This window comes from Leptonychotes weddellii, chromosome 2 (assembly GCF_054177405.1).
Source record: "Leptonychotes weddellii isolate Sample4059 chromosome 2, ASM5417740v2, whole genome shotgun sequence".
In the NCBI taxonomy this organism is placed as follows: Eukaryota; Metazoa; Chordata; class Mammalia; order Carnivora; family Phocidae; genus Leptonychotes; species Leptonychotes weddellii.
The window spans coordinates 54,440,013-54,452,887 of NC_138370.1; the positions used below are offsets into that span (position 1 = coordinate 54,440,013).

Consider the following 12,875-nt stretch of genomic DNA (forward strand, 5'->3'; position numbering starts at 1 on the left):
TCCTGGTTGACCCATTCATTCTTTAGTAGGATGCTCTTTAGCCTTCATGTATTTGAGTTCTTTCTGACTTTCCTCTTGTGATTGAGTTCTAGTTTCAAAGCATTGTGGTCCAAAAATATGCAGGGAATGATCCCAATCTTTTGGTACCAGTTGAGACCTGATTTGTGACCTAGATGTGATCTATTCTGGAGAATGTTCCACGGGCACTAGAGAAGAATGTGTATTCTGTTGCTTTGGGATGGAATGTTCTGAATATATCTGTGAAGTCCATTTGGTCCAGTGTGTCATTTAAAGTCTTTATTTCCTTGCTGATCTTTTGCTTAGATGATCTGTCATTCATTTGACCTCATTTCAGTGAGGGGGGTGTTAAAGTCCCCTACTATTATTGTATTGTTGTTGATGTGTTTCTTTGTTTTTGTTATTAATTGGCTTATATAATTGGCTGCTCCCATGTTAGGGGCATAGATATTTACAATTGGGTTAGATCTTCTTGTTGTACCGACCCTTTTAGTATGATATAGTGTCCTTCCTCATCCCTTATTATGGTCTTTGGTTTAAAATCTAATTTGTCTGGTATAAGGACTGCCACCCAGCTTTCTTTTGGTGTCCATTAGCATGGGAAATGGTTTTCCACCCCCTCACTTTCAATAAAAAGTGGTCCTTTCTTTTGTTCAGATCATGATCTCCTCAATAAGATTCTATAATTTATATTTTTAATAAGATTTTATGATTTCTTTGTTAAATTTATTCTTAAGTATTTTATGGTTTTTGTTTTTATTATCACATTTCTAGGCATGTATTGCTAGAATGGAAAAAGCTATTGATCTTGCAGTATTTCCATTAAGATAGACTAAACTGTAACAATAAATAAATCCAAAAAAAATGTGATGGCTCTGAAGAAATAGAAGTTTATTTCTCTTCCATGACAGTTTAGTGTTTGTTCCAAATTGGAAGAGGGCTCTTCACCATGTGGTCATTCAAGGACTCAGGAGAACTCAGCTCTACTATCTTTAATATGTGGTTTCCTGGCTTGCTCTGATAGTCACAATCTTTGCACTGAGCAATAGAAAAAGAGCATGGAAGAAATTTTAGATTTATGGAACAGGCAGGAAACTAACAATTGTGAGCTCTGTTTACATCCCACAGGAGGGAATTTAGTTATAGGCAACCTGTAATTGAAAGGAATGGTGGGAGATACAATGTGACTGGAAAGACGTATACCCAGTTACCATTCTGTTCATATAGAAGGGATGATGCATTTTAGGAAATTTAATAGACTCTGCCATGGTATAATTACCCTGTATCTAGCCATTGTACTAAAGAGGGCACTTGTGATGAGCATTGGACGTTGTATGTAATCACTGATTTCTACTCCAGAAACCAATATTGCACTATATGTTAACTAACTAAATTTTTTTTAAAGTCTCATTAATTGTAATATAGTTTTTTTTTTTAACTAGGTACACTTGGAATTTCTATTAATATCAGTAATAGAAGATTGTTTTTTTCCTTCTTTTCAATATATTTAACTACCAGAATTTTTTTTGTTATTATATTTGTTATAAACTCTAACATAGTTGAATAATAATAGCAAGAGCAAGCATCCATAACAGAACTTCTTCATCATAGTTCTTGTATTTTACCATTTAGAAAAAATTTAGACATTGATTTTTAAAATGTTGTCTTTATCCCTTTAAGAGATTTCCTCCAATTCTTATTTTATTTAGAGCTTACATAGCAGTAAGACTGCAGAGGTTAGTCAAATCATCTTTTCAGCATATAAGATCATAATGTTTGTCTCTTTCAATGTAGTAATCTAATGAAATGTTGCCAGATTTCCTGATAAAAAAATATCTGGAATCCTATTTATTCTATTCCCTGTGCATTTTTTTTTAAAGATTTCATTTATTCATTTGAGACATAGAGATACAGAGAGAGAGAGCGAGCATGAGCAGGGGAGAGGCAGAGGGAGAGGGAGAAGCAGGCTCCCCGCCCAGGCCCACCCAGGACCCTGGGATCATGACCGGAGCCGAAGGTAGAAGCTTAACCATCTGAGTCACCCAGGTGCCGCTCCTGTGCATTTTTTAGATACACTGCTAGTGTGTCAAAGTTACATGCTACTATTTAGATATATGCTAATATTTTTAAAGAATTTTTGCATCTGTGGTCCCAAATATGACTAAAGCATAATTTTCTTTTCCCTCTTTCTTTTTGGGTACTGTCTTAACACATTTGAAGTTTCATTTCTGCAAGATTAATAACATGATTTAAGGGACTTTATGTTTCTATGGTCAAGAATAATGTAAAGAAAATTAAATTATGTGTTCTTTAAAAGTAAGGTAAAACTCACTTGTGAAATAATCATGCCCTTATGCTTTTTAGAGCATATAGACTTCTACTTACTTATCTAATCTCTTCTTTGTTAATTACTGTATCTATTCAAGTTTCCCTCTTCTTAAATAAATTCTGACAACTTTCACTTTGCTAGAATATGATTCGTTTTTTCTTAGGTTTTCAGATTTGTTGCGATAGTGTTTTATGTAGCATTCTGTTACAATTTTTCTAATTTTTTCTGTGTCTTTGGTTATTTATCCTTTCTCATTTTATCTATTTTTGCTTTTTCTTTTCCTTAATAAGTCTTACTAGAGACTCATCTATTTTGTAATTATCTTCAAGGACCTATTGTTATAAGAAAATATTTCTTTATTCTTCTTTTTTATATCTCTTTAGTGAATTTTAGCTTTTATATTTTATTATTTTCTTTTTACTACATTCTTTTACTGGGTTTCATTACTGTTTTCTTTAATAATGAAAGCATTTACAGTTATAAATTTTTTCTGGATATAGCTTTTGCTGTGTTCCCTACAAGTCTTAATAGAACATTTTCAAGAGTTTCTGGCTACAATTTTTCAGAGAGTTTTCATTTCATTGAACCAAGCATTATCTAAAAATGCTTTAATTAGTGGTGATTAAGATTTATTAGTCACATTTCAAGTTTTTATTTCTAAATTTATTGTCTCAATATCAAAAGAGGTGCCCTATAAAATCTCTATTGAAGTTTTTTGTTAAGATATTATTTGAGGGCAAATTATTTTAAATGTTTCATAGACATTAAAAACAGCATTTTTCATTTAGTGGACATGAGTTTTTTATACGTTTATTAATCAAGGGTGTATTGCAGTATTCAACTTCATTGTGTTTTGTGTATAAGCCACATTGCTTTCAAAGACTTTTCTTCTATTACACGTTTTAATTACCTTAGCAAAAATAGTTCCATTTTCTACTTAGAATTCTTCAGATGACCTTCAAAATTGCCTCACTTCTTTTTCTTCTTTCAAGTAGTCTTGACTTTTAGCTGGACAGGGGTAGGGGGTAGAAGTAAGGGGGACCATGGAAAATAACTAGAGAATAGCATTATATCAGTGAAATGTGTGGATCTTATTCTGGTTTCTTCACTCAGGAATAGTTATTTTCCTTCAGTTCCATAAAAAACCTCCTTCAAGTCTCCTTACTGCCCTCTTCTGATCAATGGTATAATATACAGAGTAGTCATATGTAGATACAAACGAGTCCAGCCATATTGTATATTCTTTAACACAGAGTATTGCCTTTTAAAGGAACTATGTCATTTTCCTTCGAGTATAACATTAAAAATATGTTAAAACAATTTAGTAATGATTTTCTCATTTGGTAATCATTTTTTCTTTCTGGTAATAAAAATCCAACCATGTTTTGTAAGATCAAATTCCAAAAACAATTATTATTAAGTGAATAATAATCTCAAAACAAAACTAACAGTTTCAGATATACTTATATCAAACAAAAATTGGAAACCTCTTGAAAATATTAAAAAGCACTTATAAAATTAGAAGTCTGTCCCTCTGCATACTGTGAATGATCTGCTAAAATCAGTCTGCTAAGATAGCTACTCAACATTACTGCTTGATGATCCCATACTTTTCATGCAGACCTGTCTGAAACTCTTGTTGGTTCCAACTTTCAGAGACCTAAAATGTCACTACAGTTTGGGTACCAGTAACTTATATTAGATTCTAAGACAGCTTCTATTTAATGTAAGGTAAAGAATTTAAGCTGATGGTAACAAGGTATGACAACCATATTTGTCTAATCTACAAAGAAGAATATGTCATTGCAATAGTAATGGGACAAGCCACCCAATTAATTAGTAGCAAATTAGACAGTTTGCTTTGGATGTTTTCCAAGAGCAAAAGTGCTTTTGCTGCTTTGCTTCAAAAGCAGGGCAGACCAAACTTCCTTAATCCCCTTGGGTAGAGAAGAGTTTGGTTTTTCTTTCTTAAATTTTACATGCCAGAATCTAATCCACAATAGAGGCAGAATTGCAGGGCAGAGAAACTAGGATGTTTACATTTAAATTATGAGTCTAGTAACATGTGATGATTATCATGATTTATGAGGGAACTTTTTGGGTGTTTCCTCTACCTGTGAACAGTAATGGAAATATTATAACCTTGCAAACTATAAAATGAGTTCATGTACAGCTCATTTGATTCTTACAACAATCCCCAAGATATTATCTCCTCCTCATTGTCCAAGATATCCTACTCACTCTTACCGTGAGGAAACATGTTACAGTGAGGAATGCCCTGGATTGTCAAACAATACGTTCTTGCCAGAGCCAGTGCATTACCACAGGGCAAGCTGCAAGTCAGGCTCTCCCTCTCTGACACAGCAGTGGTGTGCACCCTCTGTCCCATATGTTAAGTGGAATAGAGACAATAGGGAATAGTGCAGAGGACCACAGGGGAAGGGAGGGAAAACTGAATGGGAAGAAATCAGAGAGGGAGACAAACCATGAGAGACTCTGGACTCCAGGAAACAAACTGAGGGTTACAGAAGGGAGGGAAATAAGGAGGTGATGGGTATTAAGGAGGGCACATGTGGTGATGAGCACTTAACTAATGAATCGTTGAACACTACATCAAAAATTAATGATGTATCATATGTTGGCTAATTGAACATAATAAAAAAATAAAATAAATAAAATCTTTAAAACTGAAAAAAAAAATAATTAAAAAAGAAAGAAAAAGAAACAATAGGGATCTTAGCCAGGGCAAAAAAATGTAACCCTCGCCTAAGCTCCTTTATTTCTTGCAATGCCTAGTCTTTTAGTAGGAGAAAATAGAACCAATGGATTTTGGGTTACAAGATTTCTTGAAGTACTAAATAATCAAGAAAATGCTTCCTCCCCATTCGCTTGGGCATTGCTGGTGAAGAGTATGGGAATTATCTGCTTACTATAACTTTATGCCACATTGATTGACAATTGTGGAGGGAACCTGATCCTCCTTGTTTTTATCTCAAAACAACACAAAGTCCTATTTGGTTTGAAAAATTAAGTAATCTGGTGCCATATTAAATTTCTATAGTACTCCTGGGTTCTTGCTGAAACACCTTTCAATTCTAGCTCCTTAACTGTGTTTTCAAATACCATGTAAATATAGAAAACATAACAAAACAACCACTACAACAAAATGCCCCCCCCCCAGTCTATTATATTATGTGACTTATTTACCTCTGTTCACACAATAGTGTGTCAAAATCCCGAATTTCACTCAGAAGGGAAGATGGATTGGTTTTGCTTTCTAGTCTCTATAGAAGAGGAGTTGAGATGTCAGGAGAAAAGTACCTCTCTCCGTCACCAGAGGAAACTAATCAAAGAAAAATGTCTGCTGGCAGCATATACATTCATCTCCAGCTGGACACGGACATGTTATGAGGTGTAACTAATCGTATCGTTGTGACTCATCTTGGTCTGTAATAACACGCTACGCAGTGACATCAGTGGTTGGATGAGAGGGATGTTGCATGTCCAAGGAGAAAATCCTATTCCGCTGAAATATCTGCAGACTGGGCTTGACACACTGACAGTTTTCAGTAAATGCAGCTCCTGTTTTCTCCACAGTGACATTTGCCATCTCCTGTCATCACTGTTTCTGAAACGGTCAGGAGCAGTCATGTGGGGCAGTTTCCAGACCCACTGGTTGTTAGAATGGCTTAATTCTCAAAAATGACCTATGTCAAGATGCACCATGGGTGCCCACTCAGGTCCACTTTGGCACCAGTCCAAAATTTTCTGAGCAAATTTTTTTAAAAAGAATCCTAAAGTGTTAATTCAGATGCTTCACAAACTTTTGGTTTCTAGAACAGGTTCTTCCAACATTTTCTCTACAGAAGGAAAGGTGTACTGTGATCTCTTGGTACATGTAAAATGCATGATACCCATACACTTCGATTTGTCAGTCAATTATCCACTGGCAGATAATTGGCAGAGGAGAAAGAACAACCAGACTGGACGAGACAGAAGGCCTCGGGGTGGCCCCGGCTTGGGCGAGAGTGCCACCATTGTTGGGAAAAGAAGGCCTCCGGGCTTCCAAAAGGGGGCTCCACTTTTAAGGTGCCTCTCTGCCTTAAAATTGTAAGGCTTTTTAAAGAAAAATTATCTATTCAAAAGCTTTTTTCATGCTTCTTTTCTACTAAGTTGGAAATCCTTTAAGAGAAAAGCATGAAGGCTATAATTTTGACTTATTTTGAAGTTTTAAATTTTAAAATAATTTTTAAATGTTTTAAATTTGAACAATTGAGTGTTTTAAATTTAAAAGTATCTTTTTTTTTATTTTATTATGTTATGTTAATCACCATACATTACATCATTAGTTTTTGATGTAGTGTTCCATGATTCATTGTTTGTGTGTAACACCCAGTGCTCCATTCAGTATTAAAAGTATCTTCTAAATGTTTATATTATTAAAGCAAATTAACAAATTATTTTAAAAGAGCGGGAGTTAGATGTATGCACGATGTACCTGGTATGCAATAGTTACTGACACTAGAAACAGAATTTACTCAGAATTTCCTGGTAGCAAAAGTGGAAGAGGAAATAATGGACTATATATCCATTTTCTAATTTATTTTTAAGGAACTGCATATATTTTTCTACAGAAACAAGCATTTTCTGGTAATAAATACTCCTAGACATATATATACGCTGATGTTAATTGAAACATTTTCAAAAGGACAATGATATGTACTAGAGAAATAAAATTTGGTAAGACAAAAGCCATTCTGTGTAAGCAATTTGTGTATCAGTCAGAAAAATATGCTAGCATTTAGACATTGACCTGTGCTGTGCTTTCTTTCCTACGCAGTAAAGACTATTGTTATATTTTTAATCGATGTCTCTAATTTTATTTTGCAGAATGACAAATCCCCCGGGCGATCGGCAAGTCGATCAAGTAATATTTCAAAAGTAGGTAAACTATATTTATTTAATGGTTTATTGATTTTCATTTTTTTTGAGTTCAAGTAAATATTTTATAATGTTTAACCTATAACTGTTATCTGTGAGCAGTACACAAATATGACTTGTTAATGATTTTAACTATTTTGAGCTTTTGCTGTGATAAGAGGACACAATTTCACACAACGAAATGAGCTGTTATTTTCCGTTTCAGTGCTATATGCAAAAGATAATTTGTTACTTTCAGAATGTCATGCAAAATATGGGGGTTTTTTCCTCTCATTTCAAGCATCATGGAGCTGTCACATACCTAACTTGAAACTGTATCAACATTCATGGTCCAATTTCCATGAATTCAGTTTTTCCACAGGTTTGGGCTCAACTATGCTCGTATTAACCAGGACAAGTTTTAGAAATAACCTAAGACATTAGTTTAGTCATATTTGTTTTATGGAGTCAAAGGATGAAAAAAACAAAATACTCCCTGGACTGTATAAATCTAAGCAAAACACCAGAGTGTCAAAAAGATAATGGCATGCCAGAGATACTTCAGATTTTTATTTTGTCTAGAAAACAAAAATCAAGGGCTATTCTCTAAAATGAGACACAATGCAAGGTACAGACTTTGTGTTTGGGGAGTGAGAAGTCCTTTAGAGCCATTTATCAAATCAGAAAATTATGACTTCCAAAAACGTAATTCAGACAACGATGGATTTCCCATGAATAGAACTTGTTCTACAGGGCCACTCACTTGCCAGCACCCTCCACAGCCCTGAGCTTAATTTTGTGTATTTTGGAATTTTATATTATTTTACTTCAAGAGAACCCCCCAAATAGTTGTCAGCTACAGGCAGTATAGAACACAGATCCACTTCCAGGTTAGGGAAGTGTTTTGTTTTGTTTTGTTTTATTTTGTTTTCAGAAACAAAGAACTTCATTACTCATTGAAAAACAGCAGTAGCCAGAGTATCAGCATTTTCTCTAGCTGGTTTCCTGAGGCCAGGTCTTAGGAGACAATGCCAAGATGGTCGGGTGACTCCTCCAAACACACTGGATTGGTTAAAGGAGTGCAACCCTACACTTAGGAAACTCTCCTATCTTCAATAGATAGTAAGTATGCCTGTCCATTGCTCTGGGAAGCAGTATCTCTATGTTACAATGTTATGCCTTATACAAGCATCCTTAAAAAGACAGTCCAGAATGAAAGCAGGCAACGATTCTGCTTACAAGACGTGCAGAGATACAAGAGACCCATGGAGAATCACATCTCAGCACATGGGACTGAACATTTATAATTACATTCAAATCTGAGTGCCTTCGTGAATATTCGAGAGGCAATGTGGTCTAGTACTAATTCTGGAGAAAGAGGATCTGAGTGTCCGTTGCTGGGCTGTCACTTCTTATGTGACCGTGAGGCAGTCACTTAACCTCCCTGAGATAGAGTTGCCTCCTCTGTGACATGAGGGTGCTGGTATTAGTCACTTGGAGGTTTCCGTAAGTAGTTGTAAATTAAAACAATACCTTTCAGATGTCTGTCATCTTGGTCACGTTGTGAAGAGCCTTGCCTACAACTGCAGAACACTGTTGTCTTTCTGAACTTGAATGTTAATGTCGACCTAGACACTTGTAAACATACCGACAACTCCTTTGTCACGCCAAATACTGTTTCATGATCCAGGCGTACAATCATATTGCATTTCCAAGCCGCTGTTTGAGTTTGACATAATGCAGATTGTTTATAACTTTTAAGCTTTTAACTTCTTCTTTGAGAAATAAAAAAGTCAGGAGTGTAGTTTTCCTTCTCTGAGTTCTTCCAGGCTCTGGTATGTATTAATTGCATCCCTGTGTGGGAGACAATTAATGACAAAAATGCATTACATTCAGAGGGAAATGGAAAGCTCTCTTCTTAAATAGTCTAATTGTACAATAGCAAAAACTCATCAGACACCCGTAGAGATAAAAAGATTGCTCTGGGCATGTTTATTTTTTTAAGCCAATATGACTTTCCTTTTATTCATTCTCAGAATGACAGTCACAAATGCTAAATACGTTGTTGAGTCCTCACTACTTTTTCATGAATTATTAAGGGAAAAACTTTTCATTAGGACCATGTAACCTACCAAGTGTAAAATGGCAAAATCTAGCAATATTTGAGTCCTTTAACTTTTAAAGTGGTGGAGAAAAAAAATTAAAGCGGAATCAAGATTCTTTTTCTCTGATTTTGTCAAAATAATTTTCATGTCAAAAACAAAGAAAAAAGAAAAAGACTAGGAGCTTTTCAGGAGTGTGATAATCAGTTTAACAGAGTAATTAAGACCATGGATTCCAAAGAAACTGCTTAGGAAGGTTGTTTAACTTCCTTAATAACTTTATCTATAAAAGGAGAATATATAATAGCATCTACCTCTTGGAGTGGTGCTTAGAACAGTGCTTGGCCCTGTGCAAGCATTAACTATACTTATTATGGGACTTCTAATTATTTATATCTCAGTGACAGCACCAAATAAGTACTCTGTAAACCTTTTTGTAAGCAAGTGAATTTGAGACGTGAGTTACAATATATGCATTGTGTTCTGAGTGGAATAAGAATAAATATGTATATTTAACAATAATAAATTATCTTAGGTCAGTAGCAGTATTACCCAAAATAGGCATCTTTCTTAATTTTTATCAAGTCTGTGTCATCCCCAATTCTTTGATACAGGAAAATCCCAGGTATTACAGAGGATTATGTCCCCAGTGGGATATCAGAACTTCCCTCCACACTGCTGAGTCTGCTTTCCTACCTGTCTCTTGCAGGTCTCTACTAAACCAGCAGAACTTTCTAATCATCAGTATTTGTGGAATGTTTCCCATCAGTAATTATATTCTATACTGGAAATGAGGACTTCCATATACTCAGTGAGCTTAATGAGCTTATATGAGATCCCATATATATATGAGATCTACATCATATATATCATATATATATGAGATCCCATCATATATATGAGATCTACATATCTATATAAATTAATCAAGTAGAACTAATAACTCCCTGTGCAAAAAAGATAACAGACCAGGCTTGAGACTCTTCTCTTAGAAAGGCCTGCTGGCAAGGTTGGCCCTTGGCTGGCACCTGGGAACTTAGATTTTAGGCATGGCATACCACCCTAAATTATAAGAATGGTTCACTGTGCCTGAACTATGAAAAAAATATATGGTTCTCCCAAAATACTTGCCTTCCTTATGGAAGTCTGGAATTTGGGTACATGCTAGGCAATGGGTTACCCATATGATGAGCCCCCAGCGAAGACTTGGGCACTGAGTTTCTAACGAATTCCCCTGCTAGATAGTACTTCACATCCGTTGTCACAATTTAGTGCTGCAGGATTTAAGTACATCCTGTATGACTCCACTGGGAGTAAATTTGGAAGTTTGCTCCTGGTTTCCTCTGGACTTCATCCCACGTGCCTTTTCCTTTTCCTGATTTTGCTTTGTATCCTTTCACTGTAATAAATCATAGTCATGATTATGACCATAAGCTCAGTCCTGTGAGCTTCCTAGAAAATCACTGAAACTGGGTGTGGTCGTGGGAACCGTTCCCTTCTGCATTAGCCAAAAGAGTGTAGACAGAAGGCTATGGGAGTTGAGAGAATGATCACTTCCCCTTGGTGAGGACAGGATGCATCAGAGATGGTTTCTTAGAAGAATGGTATATGAACAGGGCCTTGAAGAATGGGTGTGACTTGATCAACTGCCAAGAAAGTTTGTTTAAAGGGACATAAGTACAAGACATGGAAACTGGAAAACATGGATTATGAGGAGAAAGATACATAAATCATTTTAGGGGCCTTTGAGATGGAACGTTGAATAATAGGATACACTCTCTTTAGTCACAACATACAAGTGTCAGCTGTCTTGATAACATAGGGATGGATTTGGAACACATCAAGATCCTTGAGGCTTTTTTTAGTAAATATGTATCAAACTGAACATTGTGATTTTTGCTATTCAGGATTGTATAAACATGATCTCGCAGTTGTGAATATGAAATACCCAAGCGTGGGATAAATAACAAATGTTGAATTGTTAATGAACATTATGAAAATTTTCTCATGGTCTTTATCTCTGAATCTTTTTATCCTATATTATTTAATTGCAATTATACCTTGCAAGTTGTATTTCGAGTTTTCTGGCCATTCCAGAATTTTTTTTTTAGTTTATATTTCTAGTTTGTTTTAGGACATATAAGACAGACCTGTGAATCTTTTTTTTTTCTTATGCTAATAGGATGTGTATGCGTTAGATATGTTAAAGTTGATCCAAAAGCTACAGAGAAGCTATATAGGCTTAAAACAATGTATGTGAGATTGTCAAAATATCTTCAGTGTGAACATAGCAGCATTCATTTATCCACACTTACTTTTTTTGTTTGTTTTTTGAAAAGCTGCTTTTGATATTAATGCTGGTTGCTGCTTTTTAACACACATATGGCTCCCAAATAGGTTCCTCAAGATGTAAAATTAGTGAAATTTGGCCTTTCTTTTATTTCTTCTAGGGTGAGGAATCATTATATTCAACCAGCAACAACATATTATGTATTTCACAAGAAAAATCTTTCAAAAGCAAACTGTCAAAAGGAAAGAAAGCCTTGTACTTTCAATTCAAATCAACATCTAGAATTTTCTTTTAAATGAAACACTTTTAGGCTTTTTGGTCTATGTGGGAAGCAGCTCACAAAATCTAATCTACTTATGAAAAGAAACTTAAAAGCCACCACATAACAAAATATTTCAGTTAGTTTCCATCACTTCCTGTTATATTCCCTAGACTTCATTTACTTGAGGAAGGTTCATCAAAATTGTTCTGTTGGTCTTTACCTAGAAATATTATAGAGAATGTTAGGTAAAGATGGTATATAGTGTATAAAATAATATTCCTAAAGCTTCCTTTTCTCCTGTTCATGTACCCTAGTTTATTCTGCAGTAAATGAAGATGCATGACAGAGTCAATAAAATTTATTCAACAAATATTTTTTATGGATATACTGTGTACAAGCCATTATATAAATCATAGCATTTTAAATAGATCTTTTCTTTTGATCAAATACATACTTTGATTTTACTTGTATAAATCTTCATTTTGCCAGATTTGGCTTTCCAATATTCCAACATATTTTCCAGCAAGGTCAAGGTGAAAGTGTTCCCTAAATGGAAAATGTATTGGGAAATCTTTCAGCTGAACCTGAGCCAAACATTTTGCATCTCCAAACAGGTGTTTAATGTTCTGTCTTATTGAGAGATCCATCTTGGTTTGCTTATACAGGCGACCTATAAATCAGTCATGCCCTCAGACTACATACCTTTAGAGGGTAAGTTTGATAGATAAAATGGGATGTATAATTAGGAAACAACTAGAAATGAGGTAGACTAATTTGAGAACGGTCATAGAGCCCGAGTCAGGGTCTGTCCTGAGACCAAGCTTAAGTAAATGAGTATAAATTTAGTTGAATTGGTAAAAGTAGTGATGGAAGATTAAGAAAACCTGACACCTTATATCCTGGGGCTTTTCCTTTATATACACTCACTCCTTAGGTGATCTCATCTAGCCTCGT

At 35.0% G+C, this 12,875-nt stretch overlaps 1 protein-coding gene across 2 annotated transcripts in view; it reads left to right on the forward strand.

Annotated features, from left to right (window-relative positions):
- MARCHF1 (membrane associated ring-CH-type finger 1) overlaps positions 1 to 12,875 on the forward strand; it is a 281,890-nt gene that overhangs the window by 121,725 nt on the left and 147,290 nt on the right. For both annotated transcript variants that reach the window (XM_081811298.1, XM_081811289.1), the window contains exon 2: positions 7,238 to 7,288. In XM_081811298.1, the coding sequence (XP_081667424.1) occupies positions 7,238 to 7,288 (51 nt within the window). The remainder of the gene's footprint in view (positions 1 to 7,237; positions 7,289 to 12,875) is intronic.